At 41.8% G+C, this 20,300-nt stretch overlaps 1 protein-coding gene across 4 annotated transcripts in view; it reads right to left on the bottom strand.

Annotated features, from left to right (window-relative positions):
• Positions 1–20,300, bottom strand: part of ARHGAP24 (Rho GTPase activating protein 24) — a 340,611-nt gene that overhangs the window by 29,949 nt on the left and 290,362 nt on the right. The window contains exons 3-5 of one of the 4 annotated variants that reach the window (XM_065404925.1): positions 17,719–17,841; positions 6,643–6,729; positions 4,964–5,171 (exon numbers count right to left, since the gene is read on the bottom strand). In XM_065404925.1, the coding sequence (XP_065260997.1) occupies positions 4,964–5,171; positions 6,643–6,729; positions 17,719–17,841 (418 nt within the window). Of the gene's footprint in view, positions 1–4,963; positions 5,172–6,642; positions 6,730–11,023; positions 11,136–17,474; positions 17,488–17,692; positions 17,842–20,300 lie in introns of those variants that run through there. The other 3 variants (XM_065404928.1, XM_065404926.1, XM_065404927.1) reach the window with 3 other exon arrangements.

Here is a 20,300-nt window from a genome sequence, read left to right on the forward strand (position 1 = left end):
GAGTCTCACTAGTTGGTAATCATTAAAACATGTTGAGTTGCAACTAAATATAGCCTTTGCACTAAATTTGGTGCTTTTTTTTGGCTAGACAGGACAATACACTATACCTATACACATATATTTAAACAATTATATAGCTTAACTTACATTTATTCATATTCTTACTTTTTAATTTCTTTATTATGTTAGAAAATGGTGAATGATGCATTTCTTATTTATTAGATTATTTTATTACTTGTGATTTGTGTCATGCTCTATTTGGACAGAAATTCAAATTCAATTAAAAAGCATAAAACCATCATTTTTTAAATCAAATTATATATAGCTACCTTAAATGTGCTGGATATATAAGAAAAAAAGTTTATCAAATCATGTTTTGCCTTTAAAATTAATTGATTTATTAAACAAAGGAAGTATGATCTATAGTTAGCTATCTGAACTGATTGTTTTTGGTCACCATGCCCTTCAAGATTTTAAAACTAGTAAATTTCATCCTCTCTCACCAATTTTTTAATCATAGATTGGAGGAGAAAAACTAGCTTTCCTAATTTTCCAATTCCCATTGGCTTCTTAACTTAGAACAAACTAGTTATTAAACTGAAATGAAGAAAAGATTCTCTCTGCATGTGCAGAAAAATCTTCTGCAGTCAGAAGCTGGTTTAGCACATCAGCAAACTCTGGTTCCAGATGCTTAGCCAGTAACTTCCACCAGTTCAGTGGTTTGACATTCTTTAAAACTTGAAAGCAAACACGAAGTGCTTAATATTATTCTTTGCATTTAATAGATTATAATAAATTTAGACCTTATATTATTATTTTCAAATTTAATTTTAAATATGGTTTTTTTTAAAAACTGTAGTTGATTTAAATTAAAATATGATTTAAATAAAAACAATCAGATTTAAACTTTTTTTTAAATCATCCATTTTTATCTACACTGACAAGCCTGGACTGAGGGACTAAATTTAAAACATTTTCAACACAACAGAATGAAGCAACAATCCAAATGATAAGCAAAGTTGACTGTCTGAAAGTGATAGTTTTTAAATAAAAGTCTAATGGAACTGTTCAGGAAGTATTAGGGATATTTAAAAGTGGTAAGCAAGGTGGGAAATTATCAATTGGAGATGTTCTTTAATACAATTTCACTTTATGTACACACACACACACACAGAGCGAGAGAGAGAGAGAGAGAAGGATAATACTGTCCACATAAGGCTGTTTTGAAGTTTAATTCATTAATGTCTTTAAGGTACTTTGAGACTCTCTGAATGGTACTAATGATGTGCTAAATAGTTTTATAACTAACTCTACCAACTGAGTACCAAACTGCTACCTAAACTGAGAGTTACAGTGCATCAAACATGTACCTCACATTGATTTCAAGTTAGGCTTTTTTATCTTTTCTTTTACACCGAACTATGTACTTTCTTCTGCAGTTCACTTGATGGTCTTCACTGCTAAATCAAGGTAACAGGATGTGCACAGGAAAAATAAAGGGGGGTGGGGGAAAGAGCTACAGGACCTTGGACAGCAAATGTCTTAAAGGATCCTTATTAGAGAAAAATACGCATTGCTTTAAATATCCAACTTGCTCATGCTTGTAAGATGTCCAAGCAGAGACTGCAACATTTTATAACATAGTGATGCTATTTTAAAGCAGAGATTACTAATATGGTAACTATAAAATCTTGTCTTCTCCCTCCCATCCCCAAATTCTAGGGATGGTTTACTAAAATAACCAAAGAAGCCTCATGTAAATATTACAGGAAATGTCGTGGTTTTTTAATGTAAACATTTAATATATATATAAATATATATATATTTCACTGCTCTCTCCTTTTATTACAAAAAATGGAATTGAACTCTTTGTTTAAAGTTTATTTATATTCAGAAAAATGTCAAAGTGAAAATGGCATCTTCTTATGCAAAACATCAGCTCCTTGTGTTTCCAAGTAATAACTCCACTGACCAAACCAAGTTCTTCCTACAATTAGAGATGCAGAACCAATACTGCTATGGAATAGTGACCTGGATTCTGTTCCATTTCATGCACCATCAACAAAACTGTCAACCAACTCAACTACAAAAACCTTTATTACTGGTGATGCCTGAGAAGGAAAGAACACAACTTGATATTTAGATCCCAGGATGGTTCTCCAATGCTGGACTTCAGATTAGTCATTTGTGTACTAAACACACTGAATCCAGAAGTCCACGAGAGAGAATAAATATGGAACCCCCAACAATTTCATTTTTACAGTCACTTTTCAGACAATAGTCACTTTCCAATGTTCCTCTTGTAGTACAGGCTCAACCAAACTAGTAGAACATGCAGTTGCCTAGAACAGCAAAAAATGTTATCTAGGGAAGTAGAGACAGAGCCGTGCAGGGGAAAAGGGGTATATCCACAGCATGGTCTTCCCTTCTCCTCAGCACAGGGTAATCCTGAATGCCTGCACAAGGGCTGGAGGGAGACGGGAACAGCAGGATTATTATTACAGCCTTCAATTATTATTGATATTGCAGTAGCACCTAGAGGTTCCAACCAAAATCAGAGTCCTGTTATGCTAAGCACGGTCCAAACACACAGTGAAAGGCAGTCCCTGCCCTGAATAACTCTCAGTCTAACCAGAAAAGATAAAGAGTGGGAGGAAAAACAGAGAGGTGGAGAAGTGTCTTGCTCAATGTCATACAGTGGCAGAGTCAGGAATAGAACCCAAATCTCTCAACTCCCAGACCAGTGCTGTAGCCCCCAAGCCCACCACACTGCCTCCCAAAGCCTGGGAAAACAAACAAGCCAACAAAAACACAGATGCTTGTTTTCATACAAACATCTGAGGTAGGGGTTAACTATAAATACACAAGCCTTTGAAGAAAAACTGCAGTGCCGGAGAATTCAAGGTAACTATTGCCAATGTTTCTAACTGCTTCCATTGCGGCTATGCGCCTGCTTCACAGCAGCACCGCGTGAAGCCTCTTCTCCATTTCATTCTCTAAAGCTGAAACAGCAAGCTTGTTCCCGTGTCTCATTAGTGTGATACAGGTGTGGTGAGAGAAACCTGAGAGAAATATTCATGCTGCTCAGCTCTCAACTCATTTGTTTTATAATGGATGAGCTCTGCACACCACTTGAAAGAAGCACCTCTGTCCAGAATGTTAGACACAGCATCTTCGTGGGTTATTTTAAAATATAATGTTCTTTTCAATCATTTGGCCTGGGGGCATTGAAAAGTCTCATTCCGGCTCATTTATACCCCAATGTCAGTTCATCTGCATCTCTGGCCAGAGATATCATTACTAACGTTTAGCTTATAGGATAAAACAAAGAAAAAATGCCTTCAAAGAAAGCTTGGCTACAATAGATTTCTCATTGCTTTATAAAAATATGCCTTTCCCCATAGTATAGCTCTGCAATATCTTTCTAGTTAAACGAAAAATGGTGTGCTTCTACATTCTGATGCAAAAATTCATCCCTCTAACAATGTCACTTGCTAGATTTCTAACCCCATCAAGCCCTTCTCCAGCCAACCTTGCCCCCGGTCCACTTTTCATTTAAAAAGTAATAAAGCTGACATGAAAGCAATAGCTTTTGTTCTTCCTGTGCGCTGCCACTTTCATGATCTCCTTGGAAAATGCAGAATTGAGGGGAAAACAGCATCACAGCGTTCGACACGTACAGTGTCGCTCCAATTCCATATCAAATGTGTTTATTTTCGGAGGGGACAAAAATGTTTTCTAATGATCAGACCCACAGACTCCAGCTAAGATCTGACTCATTTTGGCTCAGGCACCATTAACAGTCAAAGATCCTGTAGAACAAATGCAACCCCCCACCTCTCCTCAGGTTAGGCCCTCCATCACACCTGTGCAACCCTCTCGTCTTCTAAGGAGTTGGTAGAGGTGTCACCAAGGATATAATTTGAAGACAATGGAGGTTCAACAGTCAGCCTATAATTGGAATTTAGTTAATTCTCTTGTCATTCACCCAGAGTTACAATGGCTCAGTGGTGCTGGTGTAATCCACTCGTTCTGCATGTTATATCTCCTCTTCTACCATATCTATTACTACTAGCATCCCTCAAGTTCCTGGGGTAAAGGTCTCATGCTTTTAGCACTGAAGATCTCTGATTCAATCCCTGCTGATGGCTCAAGTTGGGGTTCATTATACTGGCAGTAGTAAAAAAAAATAGCATTTATTTTTGTCACTAAAGGAAGAGATTGGCTTCCGCTGCTACATGGTGCCATTTTTACATAGTCATTTTCAGAGCAGAACTCCCTTTAAACCAAGCCCTTGCATACAGAGATGGGTGAAGACCATCGACAGCTGAGAGAATGGCACTGGCTCATTTCTGGGTCCAGAAAGTTCCTATTTTATCAGTTTTGGATAATTAGCTGAACATTTAGATGCTATTCTGACCTGAACCCTCAATACCATTTGAAGTTTGACCCTCACAAGGGACTATAATTAAATCACTTTTATTTAAAAAAACAAACAAAAATAAACCTCACACCAACCTTAATTTAGATTCGTCCTTCCATCTACTTCATCAGGTAACAGAACATACTGAGGCTGGTGATAAGAGAACATTTCCCTTGATGCAACAGAATAAGAAAACCCACCACCTACCCATTCCTAGGGGTGGTAAGGTCAAAGGGTCTAGACATTTTTGATTAAGCTGAATTGCTTATGATACACTTCCTAACTGGCATCAATATTAAGCCACTACAAAAACAAAACAAAAAAAGGAATTTCTCAAAAAAACACACTGAGATCAGATACTACAGTGAGAAATGAAGCAAACTAGGCTGTTAACAGGAAATGAGGAAAAGTCTGCAAAAGTTACACAGGTTCAAACCACACTAGCTCAGGAAGGATTCAATGCCTTTTATCTTACAGTACACTAGATCACTCAAGTTCTGGACTAGACCACTTAAAGTAGGGGAATTTTGTGCATTTTACCTGTCAAACGATGGCTTCTCTCCACAGTCAAATGCATCCTGTAACTCTTTGACAAGGTTAGCCTGGCCCGGAAGTCGAAAGAGCCCTTCCTCCTTCAGCCCCCGCAGTCGGATAAAATCCACACACTGCTCCACCAACATGGGAGCCAGACGATTCCCATATCGCTTCTCATACCGGACTGTGTCTTCCAGCTTCTGTCCAAAGATACCTATGCATAATAAGGAGAGACATGAGTGGATTGAGGGAAAAATATCATTGGAATGAACAAAGAGGGAAGTCGGTGCACTAATGATTTGTACCACAACCAGCCCTCCTTACAGATTAGTCAAATATAAGGGTAGTCAGCTCCTAAATCCAGGGATAAAGAGCTCAATTTCACATGTAGCGCCCTTTATAAAAAACACGACACCACTGTATTTTACCATAATGGTCCAAAACACAATTGTAAAAATATCATGAACCATTGGTACAGAATATTGTAACTTTTAAAAATAAAACACAACACTACCTTCAAATCCTAAAGGGAAGGCAACGCAGGGACATAGAACTCTGTCACAAAAGTGTTGAACCCAAGATATTACATCTTTGTTTACTCTTTGAGCTGAGGTTAAGTGTATGTGGCCATTGAAACAGCTCTAATATCACATCTAAGGTATATGAACTTTTTACTCTGATTACACTCAGGCTAAAACTTTCAAAAGGGCCATAAGTGACCTAGGAGCTTAATTCCCATTCATTTTCAGTAAGGATGGAAAATGGGACTTTGGCGGCTCTTTTGAAAATTTTACCCTAAGGGCCAGATTTTCATAGCTATAAAGCAGCTGCAGCTCCTACTGACCTCAGCTGGAGTTGTTGGTGGTCAGCTCCTCTGATTTAGACCATAAGTTAAGTGTACACACACACACACACACACACACACACACACACTTCACTCCTATAATTTACTACAAGTTGCACAATTAGTGTCTTTTAGAGTAACAACAAAACGTGTATGTGAGAAAGAGCAGGTGGTGGTATAATATGCCAGATTGACAGCCCTGAAGACTAATGTTTGTATTGATCCACATGACAGGTAAGCTATGAACAAGGTTCAGGTTTGCTTACGCAATGCACTTCAAACCTGATCTGGAGATGTAACTACCTCTTCCCTGCTATTAATGGCATCTCCAACTCCCTTCAAACCTTGGGTCCTTCTGCCAAAGAATGTCATTTGTGATAGTTGTTTTGTGATGTGAGCATCTGTTTACTAGCAAGAGGGCTAAAGAGCACCAACACATTTCATATACAGAGAGACACTAAACAACTTTGAGACAGGAATTGAATTCCAAATAATGACCTACAGTTGAGAGACTTCCCTTTCCTATTACATAAGCCATAGAATGAGAAAAATCCAATAGGTCAGATTCTTTCCTTTGATAAGCATGCCCAGCTCCAGTGACTTAATTTTTTTTTTAAGAAAGATTCCAATTAGCAAGTTTTTGAGTCCATTTTCTTTCTTAAAACTAAATCTAATCTTTAAATTTTGTTTTGTTTTTGTTTTTTAAATTGTATTTATTTTCACTAATATACCGTAATAAAGAAAGCTGGTAGAAAGTCTAGTTTCTGTGTCCAGCCACGTGATTCTGGGATAGAAGAATAGCAGAGTTCTGATTTCCACTGTCCCTGCTTAAGAACGCTACCTGTTCGTGGGTGGAGAGGGGAGGAACCCTCTTTCCTAGCCTCACTCTCTGCATGTGGCAGAAACGCCAAACGGGAACCATCAGCAGCTACAGAAGGAATATTTGAAATGTCACAGTTAACAGAGCCACCCAGAGGATTCAGGGGGCCTGGGGCAAAGCAATTTCAGGGGCCCCTTCCATAAAAAAAAGTTGCAATACTATAGAATACTATATTCTCGTGGGGGCCCCTGTGGGGCCCGGGGCCTGGGGCAAATTGCCCCACTTGCCCCCACCTCTGGGCGGCCCTGTCAGTTAATGAAGCTTAGAGAAAGATTAACTGGCACAGAAAGTTTGGTGTCCAGCCAGGTCCCTGTCTCAGCTGCTAGAAGTCCATAGAAACTACCGGTAGGTTTTTATTTATTTATTTATTTATGTATGTATTTATTAAATAACTTTTAATAAGTTAATAAGCTGGTTTCTAGCTTGCTCCATACGGGGATGATGGGAGGATTAAACATACTTGTGGTTTTTAAGCTGATAGAGCTAAGGAGTGCTGTCTGGCAGTATAATGGAGTTCCTCCAATCCCTCCCTGGTTCAGGAGGAGTGCTGTCCAATTGAGCTCAGTTGAAAGCATGTGATGAGATCAAGGATTCAAACCCCATTCTGCTCATGGGATTGTACCCAACTCCACAAGTCACCAGCTCTTGGTGACCTGCTGAGTCAGGGCCTTGATGTAGTTGAATGCGAATTGGCTGCATAATTTTCACAAGCCAAGGCAGAGTTTTGATTTATCACTGGGAATAGTTTGATCTGGCCTGACAAAATATTGACCCTAAACCTTGAAATAAATCTGAATATTTGTCAATATAGGTAAAATTGTAGTAAATTTTTAATTTGTTTCGAATTCAGCATGCCCTTAATACACACAGGGTGGGGTGAGACTGGCCAGGAAATGGAAATATCACAAGAAGCAGTTTCCAACCTGGGCCAAAAGAAGAATCTTGTAACAAAGCCCTATTCTTACTAGATTTCTAGCTTCAATTTCCACATATGCTTCAAATCATAACTGAAAACAGCAATTACTCCCCCTTTTAGAAGCTGCCTATTGTTGAAAATAGGAGCTCATTGTTAGTAACTGAGATGAAACTGGAAAATGTTTTGCTTTGCATGAAGTTAACTAATCTATTTTTTTTTTCACATCACCCTTGTGAAGTTTTCTGCACTGCTCTAGCCGTCTCTACCCAAGGCCTTTCCTGATAAAGCTATTCTATGAGCATACACTCAGAGTTTCCCTGTCACCAACAGCCCAGAATATTTCATGGCACTAAACAGAAGATTCAACACTCTTGAAGTTAAATTAATCAGCGTGAAATGTGGATTACAATTATAAGTACAACTCATGCCTGTTGAAAATACAATTAATATGAACGAGTTCTATCTCATTAACCGTACTTTTTTCTCACTCCACTAATGTTCTTCTGATTCATGTTCATATTACAGGCCTGCTTACTTCTGCACAGAAGAGAGACAAGTTCTCAACTCCATTAAACTGCTTAAGGTTCATATTTGCACTGACACCATTGTCAAAACACATAATTTCAGGTTAATACATTTATTAGGTTGCTCTCCCCCCCCGCCCCATGGAATTGGCTTTCAAATCACGTCTAATCTGAAATGAATGAAGTGAAAATAGGGTTTTTGAGGCACTGCGGAAAAATGTTTCTATAGTGTTATAAACTGCAGATGCACTGCAGTGCAAGCTGTAGTATATTGAAAGCAGCTGCATAGTATTAAGATACCCATAACCAGCTCTCAACCAGTATCACTGAGTACAAACAGAGAACTAAGAGGGGATATGATAGATTTAAAATCATGACTGGTGGGGAGAAAGTGAATAATGAAGTGTTATTTATTCCTTCACATAACATAAGAACTAGGGTTCACCCAATGAAATTAATAGACAGCAGGTTTAAAAACAAATAAAAGGAAGTACTTCTTCATACAATGCACAGTCAACCCGTGGAACTCATTGCCAGGGGATGTAGCAAAGGTCAAAACTATAACTGCATTCAAAAAAGAACTAGCTAAGTTCATGGAGGAAAGGTCCATCAATGCCTATTAGCCAACATGGTAAGATATGCAACCCCATGCTCTGGGTGTCTCTAGTCTCTGACTGCCAGAAGCTAGAAATGGATGATGGGATGGATCACTTGATGATTACCCTCTGAAGCACCTGGCATTGGCCACTGTTGGTAACATGATACAGGGCTAGATGGACCATTCGTCTGACCCAGTTTGGCTGTTCTTATGTTCTTAAGTTATTTTCTCCAATATTTAAGTCTATGGGCCAGATTTTCAGAAGCCTTTCTTGCATAGTTGCATGCATAGGTACACAGTTCACATACGCAATTACAGCATTTTTGTGGACCAAATTTTGTTAACTAGACCAAGGTAACTGTTATTTGCATGTGCATCCACAGTCAAGGCCTGACCCAAAGCCCAGTGAAGTTAATGGGTGTCTTTCCATTGACTTCAACGGATTTGGATCATGTCCTAATGATGCACACAGTGTTCTGCAAATCTGGCCCATAGACTTCCATGATGATTTCTTTTGGAAGAGACCTTGTATATGTAAAACACAGTTCAACTGGCACAAGTGCCAATGAGCAGCAATGGCTCCAGCAGCATCATTCAATCCCCTGCCCGTAAACAAAGCGATTTCACTCACGTTTTCAGAACAGAAGAGTTGTTGTGTCAAAACGTACAGAAAAACTGAAACAGCTGAAAGTCTCATTTCTCGACGAGAAGCCTGCGGCACCACTAAGTAAAAAAGGTCAACTGTCTGCAAATTAATCTGTTAATCCTTTTCTCAAATTCTGAACATTCCTCGAATAGTTAAGCTCATACGGAGGGGCAGACAGCAATGGAGAAGTAGCTTACACCAACCAGTACATAACTTGTATGTACATAGACACGTATGTCCTGTCTCAACCAGATTTTCAGAGGTGCTGAACAGCTCCAATTTTTCATTTTTTAAAAACAAATCTATCAGCAAAATTTAAATCTAGGGCTAGATGTTCAGCACCCTTTGTGTGCATAGATACACAATTTGCATGTGCAATTACAACAGTTGCACAGCACTTGTGAAAAAAATCAGGCCCTCTGCCTTTATTGTACTGGAAAAACCATGGCTAGTGCTGCTTCCTCCTTTAGGGCATATCCTGTTCACCTTTGCCTGTGTGGGCAAAACCTCCAGAGCAATGGAATCACCTTGTTACTGCTGAACATGGTGGGCAGGCAGCAAGCACTCATGCTGGAAAAGATTGGCACATGTTGCAGATCACTCTGTGTGGCAGTTTAGTAGTAGGCTAGGAAGGGAACAGATGGGAGCACAGCCATGGGACCTGCAAACTATGGGGAAATAAGGACCAGATCCAGTTGAATGTAGCAACTTGCAGCCTCAACTTCATCCAACTGGGGGGAGTGGCTACATGTTGCTGCGAGTTGGGTGAAGAGAGGATTCCAACCATATTAACCCATGTGTGTGGCCCTGAACTCATGTTTGGAATGGGGATGAGAATTTCCATGTACTCAGACTAGTTCTTAAAAACAGCACAAAAATGGCCGTGATACGCTTCTTCTCAGATTCCAAAAGAAAAAGTTTCCGCTCTCTCATCAAAGAGTTAATTTATTTTTTCTTGCTGCTGAGACTCCTATTCCGCGTCACCTCCTACTCAGATATTTTTGTTTTTTCTTCTAGCTTTACCTGCTGATGCATTTTGAAAGCCACCTTTACCTCGACAACTACCATGCTTTAATCATTAGGATTATGTGCAATGTAGAATTAATCTGGCTTTAATGTCGTCTCTGCAGCAAGTGGAAATGGGAGAACAAGCTGCAGTGGAATAGGATGAAACAAAGCAAGGCAATGATATGCAACAGCATAATGCATGTGTGGAAATCCGATATCTTTCGATCCAAATATTTGGACACCTGGACTGACGTAAATTCTCTCATCCCCTCCCCTCATGTGGGAATAAGTGTCAATCAGACCTATTCTTCCAATTTTGCAAATCTTATGGCTGACCCTGGGTGTCACAGGTTCAACTCCCTCACCCCTGTGATTTTTAGTTCAGTGTTACCCTGATGCACCACCAAATTTATTCTTTCTGCCTCACTCCATCAGACTATTCATGGACTGTTAGACATAGAAGACAATACTAAGCTTACAACTACAAATGAACAAGGAAATTAATAAATCATTCGTGGAACATCGGCATCCTTATTGTTTCATACCCTTTGTTTTGGACTTCTTGTTGGCGCTGAATACATGGCCCCCTCGACCTCTCAGAATAAAAGGCTCTAACAGCAAAGCACAACACAGTGACAAGCTGTACATACCTTTGCGAAAACTAAAGCACCGTTTAATTCTCCTATAGGTAGTTTTAGGAATGAAAGGAGCCGATGCTAAGGCCCCTGAGGTGCGGACCCCACCATTTCTATCTTCAGGCATCATACAGGCCGGAGACCCAGTATCAAGCCAAAGCTCTCCTTTAGAAGCTGCATCCAGATGAAAGACTGTGACTGTTCATTGTTATTGATTGATTGGGGGGGGGGGGTTAATGATGCATTTTCTTCTAAAGTTGGAGGTTTGTGATCTTCTAGATCTCCGTAGTGTTTTTTTGTTTTGCTTTTGTTTTTGTTTCCTTCCCTGCTTCAATTCTGCTTTGGGAAGAATTTCCTTTTGTCTTTTTCTTTTCTTTTCTTTTTTTCCTTTTATTTCCTGTGGTGAGACAACTGGCTACAAGGCAATGTCACAACAAAAGAATTTCAGCCAAAAGATGCATCTTCTATTCAAATGGAAGTGTCTGTGGAAGAGGGATATGTGCTGGTGGGGGTGGGGAGGGAGAGCTCTTCCTGTCAGCTGGAAGTGGGGGTAGAGTGGCGGGGGGCTCAAATTCCACTGGAAAAGGTCAGCACGTCGTGATGCGCAAGGGGGAAGAGAGAACAATGACAGAAAGGCCCCTGAAGAATTCTCCAAGATTCTCCTTGCCGGCTCCTTTTATCTCCACAAACAGGGAACAAAAATAATGGCACCTTCGCCCGAAAGACTCTCTGTCCATAATGGATTCTTTTCAAAGTGCCTTCCTCCGTAACCGCCTCCCCTTCTGATGTTCTCGTGGGCTTCTCGGTTGTTTTGTTACCTTCAAACTACCAGAAGCTCCTGTGGGAGAGAGGCATCAGATGCAGTGGCGTTGGCCGAAAGATCCTCGGGATCTGCTGAAGAATACAGGCTTCCACACGGGAGATGCTTTGCTCATTTCCTCCCTTTACTACTATTCTCATTGGAGGTGTTACGAATGCTGCTGCTGTTGCTGCTGCTGCTGCTGCCTTCTGCTCCAGCCAGTCACATACAGCAGGTGCAGGCAAAACAATGTAAAGGAGGGAGCTGCTGCAACCTTGATTTTTTTTTTTTTTTTTTGACTTTGAGTTGACTTCAAGCCACTGTCACGTGTGCCAGCTTAACAGGCAGTAAGCCTCAGCCCTTCTGGCTCTCAAGAGGCTCCAGCCCTTGCTCTGATTTACCCCCTCCAACCACCCCCACCCCCATTAAAACTCTGTTGTTTCTTCTTCTCCTCTACCCCCTTCTTTCACTTTATTTCTGTTTTCAAGCTCTGCAATCAAAGCCTTTTTAATCTAATCGGGAAAGGAATTTCATGTGCAAACAGGCATTAGAAGTCCTGGCTGATTTTTTTTTTTAAAGGAATGTTCTCAGTATTCTTCCTACTCTTTTGGTTCAAAAACAATCTTGTTCAGAGCACACACACACCCTTTTCCCTTCCTAGTACCAGTTAACAAACAACAATTTAATGATCTGGTTAATTATTTATAGATCTGCTTGCTCCATGACCAGGATACCATTCCAGTCACCAGCCAGACCCTAAATATTAGTGGTTTCACTGAGCTCATGCACAGACACCTGTGGAATTCACACAAACCTTGTTTATAATACTCAGAAAAAATTGATGATTCTACATACAACTATGTTTCACATCAAACACACAAATAATTTGGGTAAGACAGGGCTCCCGTGGTTCACTGTATTTTGTCCTAAACTTTAGGCAGCAGGGGCAAAATGGGTGTTTTGCTTTTGATTAATTGGTTGGCTGAGTTTATTTGTTTTCTGTATTTGATTATTTTTATGCTGCTGGTTGGTCGACGTTATGTGATTGTAAGTCTAATTAATTGTTAGAATACTACAGCTTTTGGATAGGATTTTTTAAAATTGTTGTTTAAATCTAACTATCTAAATAACATAATTATAAACTCCGAGGACACAGACTTTGAGCTAGACTCTCATTTGATGTCAATCACTGAAGTCTATGTTGATTTACACCAGCTGAGAATCTGGTCACTTGTACAGTATTTATTTTCCCTGTGAAGCCTTATTCATACCTACAGAATTAGATAGCAAGTCCATTAATAATAATAATGATGATGTTAATAATAAGGACCCTTATTCAGCAGTTAGTCTGTTTCAGGTTGGTTCTGGCATAATTTATATAGAAAAAGGGGGGAAAATACACGTGTTGAGTTGTCACAAAACAGCCAAAGAGACCTGATTATGTCTTTTGGAGTTTCAAAAGTAATAGTTCAAAATGAGAATCAGTTAAATAAATAGGTTTTGGAGTGGTAGCCGTATTAGTCTGTATCAGCAAAAAGAACGATCATCACTACAAAAGTTTTTTTTCTTCTGCTGATAATAGCCCACCTTAATTGATTAGTTTCGTTATAGTTGGTAGGGCAACACCCATTTTTTCATGTTCTCTGTGTATATATATTTTCCTACTGTATTTTCCACTGCATGCATCCAACGAAGTGGGTTTTAGCCCACGAAAGCTTATGCCCAAATAAATTTGTTAGTCTCTAAGGTGCCACAAGTACTCCTTGTTTTTTTTAAACAATAGGCAACTCTCTAGGGGCACAATTCCCAGCCGTCTCCAGGCCCTAGGATACTGCCTGGTATCTCTGTGTAAATACATTAGAAATGTAAAACCACTCAAGATTGTGTGGCTCAATACCAGCATTTGTGTCACAAATAGAATTCTCTCAGGAATGTATCTCTGTTCCAGGATGGAAATCGTAGACAGAGTGTGTCCATGCAGAATAGTCAACAGCCTGGTAGTCAGAGCACGGACCTGGGTCTTGGGGACCCAGGTTCAGTGGAAACAATTTTCGAAGCCTCAAAATTTTCCGGGAAATAGAATTGTTGTTTTCTGGCCAGGACTTCTCACAATAATTTTCCTCACATTTTCCAGAGTGAGACTCATTTTAGAGTTAACATATTTGCTCAAGAAAGCCAACATGAAAATGACATTTATAAAAGGCTTAAGTTGAATTAAAAATAATTCAATTAATAATGAATTCAAACAAACAGTAGTTCAACAATTATAGTCTCCCACCATGCCCGAGCCTTAATTGGTATTATGCAAACAATGAGCCTCATGTTCAGCTCTGCATTTGCACCAGTAGGTGGCACTACACATTACTACATTTGTGACAGTATCATGCCAGCTGCTGGGGTGCATCCAGCGGTTTCCATATGTAAATCCAGTCTCATCAAAGTCCATCTTACATCAAAAAAGGCTAAAGCGCCAGACTTGGATTCAGGAGATCAAGGTTCTATTTCTAGCTCTGTCACAGACCTCAAGGTACAAACTTGGGTAAATCACTCAATCTCACTTGGCCTCAGTTCTTCACCTGTACACTGGAGATATTTCCCTACCTCACAGGGGAGTTGTGAGGATAAATGCATCAATATATGTGAGATGCTCAAATACTATTGGTTGTTGAGATCATGTAAGCAGGTAAACTCATAGCTTCCCTCTTCTCAAAATGGTACTGCTTGTACCCAAATGTGTTATTACCATGGTAGCTTACAGTGATTTTGGGTTGGAATACAAAATGGGCCTATTATAGTTCAATATAATAGGTCCTTCTAAAACAACTGAAAGCAGTTGGGTGTAGACTGCAAGAATATGTACATTTTTGCTTTAGTACAATTTCAGAACATTAAAATATCCCCTGACCCACCCCATACTTGTAAGAGAAACAAAATGAAAAATCAGACCTTTTAAGACAGATTTTTTAAAAACAACTTCCTATGTAGGGAATCAATCTAGAGTGTTGGCCTTCCCTACTTATTATGTAGGTCCCAAATTCCTTATAGGCTAGAGGGACATCTTTTACCGTCCCTTTGGTAGGCATTTTCTCTAGGAATCCTCAAGCACAACTGCAGGCATGTTTGAGACAGTACCAGACAGGCCTCCTGCTGACAGACAGTCACAGGGAAGTCCACCAGGCAGGGGTCAAAGTTTCTGCCCAATAAGAAATGTATGACCTGGACAGAAGGTGAAGGAAGCTGTGTGGTTCCTTAGAAAGATTTTGTTCAAAATTATCATTTCCTTCAGGCTCAGGTTTTAACTAATAGGTGGAAAAGGTGGTTGTCAGTCAGTAAGAGCAGTTTTCTGCTACAACAACTGTTTTTCTCTGTTGCAAAACAACATGAGCAGTCTTGCTGAGGTGCCAGACATTGTTTTCACAGCCAAACAATAATGGTGACAAGCGAGAAGTTCCTTGGTTTAAATACAGATGCTCTTGTCTAATGGGAAAGTAGCCCCCATCTCCAAAAGTAAGGGATTAAGTGCCCTGAAAAACAATATGATCAGTATAAGGGGCCTTTCAAAGACAGCAGGTGTGCAGGGCAGACTGAGTAGGGCCATTTTCCTTTTCAGGATTTCTAACCAGAAGGAAGAACTTATACACATAATGCCCAAATAATGCCACAGGGCTTCTAGTAGCGTGCACTACATTTTATACAATATTATCAATCAGATGCAGCCAGGGCCGGCTCCAGGCACCAGCTCTCCAAGCATGTGCTTGGGGCGGCACCTGGAGGGGGGCGGCGCTCACCCGGGGAGAGCGGGGCCGCGGCCGGGCTCGCCGCCCTCCCCCGGCGCTCCGGCCGGCCCGGAAGAGCGGCTCCGCCCTCCCCTGGCGCTCCGGCTGGCCGGCTGGGGAGAGCAGGGCCCCGTCCGGGCTCTCCGCCCTCCTCCCGGCGCTCCGGCCGGTCGGGGAGAGCGGGGCCGCCCTCCCCCAGTGCTCTGGCTGGCTGGGGAGAGCCGGGCCGCGGCCGGGCTCTCCGCCCTCCTCCCGGCGCTCCAGCCGGTCGGGGAGAGCGGAGCCGCGGCGGGCTCGCCGCCCTACCCCCCCGGCGCTCCGGCCGGCCGGGAAGAGCGGGGCCGCCCTCCCCCGGCTCTCTGGCCGGCTGGGGAGAGAGGGCCCGCGGCCGGGCTCGCCGCCCTCCTCCCGGCGCTCCAGCCGGTCGGGGAGAGCAGGGCCCCGGCCGGGCTCGCTGCCCTCCCCGCGGTGCTCCGGCCGGCCAGGGAGAGCGGGGCCGCGGCCGGCGCCCTCCCCTGCCGTGCTCCCCGCCGGGGGGCGGGGGCGGCAGGAGGCTTTTTTGCCTGGGGCGGCAAAAAAGCCAGAGCCAGCCCGGGATGCAGCTTTCAGGCAATGCCAAGTTCTTGTGACAGGTACAAATTCTAATTGAAGTAGATACCTAGATGCATCAAGATTCCTTCTCATCTTACCCCATGTGAAACAGCCTTCTCCATCGGCAAGGACTAGAATCAGTTGACCAGCTGTAGGAGTTGCTGAGAAAGTGTGTCCATGACTGTGTTGGGCGGTGATTAATACACTGAATTTGCCAATGTATCTTTGTTTTGAACTCTCTCTCCTACTTAACAAAAATGTTTTATAAAATGCATAGTCCCTTTTCTCAGGAGCCAATACCATTTTTTTCTTCTCCTCATGATAATATAAAGTGACAAGACTGAATCCACTATGTGCACTGACTCCATTCTGTGGTTTCTGACTGCAGCAAATACAACAGCATGCTGAACAGAGAAAGGAGTGAAAAGAGAGCAACAGAACTGACACAGTGGCACTGGAGGCCTCTCACTAGCAGCCTGCTCACATAGGTTGTCACTGGGAAAAGAGAGGCATCCAAATAGACACAATAGCATGTAAGAACGGCCATACTGGGTCAGATCAAAGGTCCATCTAGCTCAGTATCCTGTCTTCCGACAGTGGTCAATGCCAGGTGCCCCAGAGGGAATGAACGGAACAGGTAATCATCAAGTGATCCATCCCCTGTCACCCATTCCCAGCTTCTGGAAACAGAGGCTAAGGACACCATCCCTGCCCATCCTGGCTAGTAGCCATTGATGGACCTATCTGCCATGAATTTATCTAGTTCTTTTTTTAACCCTGTTATAGTCTTGGCCTTCACAACATCCTCTGGCAAGGAGTTCCACAAGTTGACTGTGCATTGTGAAGAAATACTTCTTTTGTTTGTTTTAAACCTGCTGCCTATTAATTTCATTTGGTGACCCCTAGGTTCTCATGTTATGAGAAGGATTAAATAACACTTCCTTATTTACTTTCTCTAATATGCCACCATTGCATTTTCATTCTGTATCTTTTTCAGAAGAACATTTTCGGTATTGGGAAGAAAAACAGGGCCTTCTTAGGTGAAAAGAATGGCTGCCTGATTAAGAGACAGGACTGGGGGTCAGGCAATCTGGGTTCTATCTTCATCCTCTGTGATCATGCGTAAATCTATTCAGCATTCTGTGCCTCACTTTTCCCCACCTGTAAAATGGGGATGACAATATTTCCCTACCTCACAGAGAGATTTTAAGGCATGTTTAATTAATGTCTGTAAAGTGTGTTGAAATCTTTGGATGGGGGAGAAGCAAAAATACTTAATAATAATATTAATGCATGTCACCCCTAGGGATTATCTCAGTCTGCCTTATTCCCTAGGTGACAAACTGCCCATGAAGGATTGACTTCACCAAACCAATTTTCCTAGAGACCTCTGTCATGATGGGAAAGGAGAATGGGAAGTGCTTGGTCCAACTATTTTAAAGCATCTGGCTCACTCACTGTCTTTTCTTCTTCACTAGGACCTAAACCTACAACAACAGAAGCCATATTTCCTGTGACTCTTAAATTTTCTCTCCTGGACTCACCTCCTCCAAAAGGTGCCCATATAACCCTGCGAATGGATTTCACCCAGTCCTCCATGTCATTCTGTGTGCTGGCCATAAGAAGGTACGTCTCATGATGAGCTGTCATCCGCTCTCGGTCTCCTCCTGCAAGAGAAGACAATCACATATAAACTCTATCCCTTCCAGCCCAGCCAAACTCCTCCAGCCACCTACCACCAAACTGACTGCTGGAAGCTGCGACAATGTGTAAGGATCCGAGGGTGTGGGTCCTTGGTTTTAGCAGGCGTAGAACCCAGGAGTGTGCAGGGCTGAGGTCTCTGACATTCCCTCACTGACACCAAGGAAGTCAGATGAAGCACCACCTCACTAATCTCGGATGGTGGGGCCCCACAGGAAGTCCTATTAGGACACCAAAGGCCTGGGGCACCTGATTGGCTTGCACCCATTACTTAAGCAAGGAAGTGACCCGGGTGGGTTGTCTGAGCAACTGTGCAGGACCCCTGTTGCTGCTGCATTGGATCAGGCTCTTTACCTATCTCCTATGATCTGCATCCAACCCTGTTCCTGGTTCCTGCTCTGCTCCTGTCTCGTTCCTAGTTCCTGCCGCATTCCTGTCCCCACTCCCAGTTCCCGCCTTGCCCCTGCTCCTTGCCTCATCTCTGGTTCCTACTCCTGTGCCTCATTCCTGACCATCAGCTCCAACTCTGACCCTTGGCTCATCTCCTGGCTCCAACTCCGGCTCTGACCATTAGGCAAGACCACCTATGTCCTGGTTCCTAATACAATAGTTTGAAGTATGCAGATATAGATACCATGATCTAGCTATGAAAGGCAGGAATATTTATCATCAGTCAATAGTGTGAAAAGAAAGTACTGAGAGTATATTCACCATCTGATAAAGAAAAGCTATTAAGTTCCAAAAAGAAAGCTAGAGGACAAATGTCATCTGTAAACAAAAATGCCCCATTACTGTTCTGAGAAATCTTGCACCTGCACTAATCTGTAATCTGATACAGTTATTGGAGGTTTTGCAGAAATCATTATACACCAAGACTGAAAATAAATTGTGCTTTTTAAAAGAATGGACAGCCACTCAATTTTTATTTTCAGGTACTAAAGATGTCATATTTGTAACAAGAACATTTGATGTACACAAGTGGTGTTGTCATTTTAAAAGCGAGGCACAGTCATGCTAATAGCCAGCAACCCAATGGTGCACAGCACTGATTTTGAAGGTTTTATTAGTGATCGAACACAAAAGTGTGGGGATAGCTTCAGGCATGCCCAATGCCTATTTAAATATCATGATTTGGGCCCCGTCAATAAGAGGAAGTTCGGATCCAGACCTTGGATCCGTCAGTTTGTCCAGATTAGGAACCTGGACAAGCTGACGGCAGAACCTTTGCCAGCTCTTTGGTCGGTGCTCTTTGCTTCAGTTCAGTAGGTGGGATCTGCTCCCCAGGTGATACTGATAAGGAGCAAAGTCATACAAATAATTAGTTTTCAGATATTTATAAAACTTTTAATTGAGCCATCTAAATGTGCACGCATCTAATGAGCCAAGTAAGTGAACATGTGAACTTATTGCTCTTGCCCTTGTCTTTCCTCGCCTCATTCTCTTCCTGTTATTTCACCCTCGCCCTTTGGATCACATCTAACACAAGACTGTCAGCTCTTTGGCGCATGGACTCTGGCTTTCTGTGTGTCCTGTAAAGAGCCTTGCACTTCTGGATACTGTAAAAACAATAGGATTGTTTCTTACTAGGCATTTCTCCGGGGCCTACAAAAATAGGGTCCTGATCTCAGCTTATGGCTTCTAGGCATGACTAATACAAATAAATAATAGTCTGTGATTTGGACTATATATAGTACATGAGTGTACATATGACCAAATTAAACCCAAGTGAATGCAGAGGCTAGATTTCCTTTTAGGATTCCTGGATAAAGATAAAGCGCACTCAAGCTTCACTCTCAGGGCGTACACTGTCGCCAAAAGCCTTCCGTTAAATATGGAGGCTAATTGCAGTGATAAAATATAATAAAAATATTACTCTTTATAAAGAGCACCCTTCCCCACCAAGGTGCTCTGAGTGCTGCGCAATAATTTAAAATATAATGTACTTTAAAATGTCACAATGACAGTAGAGTAAACAGGAGTTACTGAAAGAGGAGCAGAGCGCTGGAGAGGAATTGATATTTTGTTAGAGAAAATGAATAGTCACAACATTTCATTTTTGATAATATTCTGAGTCACCAACCAAAAGCACAGGCACAAAATATGGACCTCCTCATTCTATATTGCCTTGCATCTTGTATGATTTACACAGCTGTACAGTGAGCACATTCTACACACACTTTGCACAGATGGATATGACAACAGAAGGTGCAAGGCAGTGGAAAATCAGGCCCTTTAACTGTTCCCTACAGTTTCCATCCTTTTTCAGCTTTAGTAATTTGGCTATGTGACAAAAAACGCCTTCCTTTGGGCCAGTCCCAGGGTAGCTAAAGCATAAGAAGGAACAGCTGTCATTCTTTCTCCTTCCCTCTTACTGACTCACACACACACAGAGAGCATATGATGCGGTGAAGATACATTTCACTCT

The sequence above is a fragment of the Emys orbicularis genome, chromosome 5 (assembly GCF_028017835.1).
Source record: "Emys orbicularis isolate rEmyOrb1 chromosome 5, rEmyOrb1.hap1, whole genome shotgun sequence".
Taxonomy (NCBI): domain Eukaryota; kingdom Metazoa; phylum Chordata; order Testudines; family Emydidae; genus Emys; species Emys orbicularis.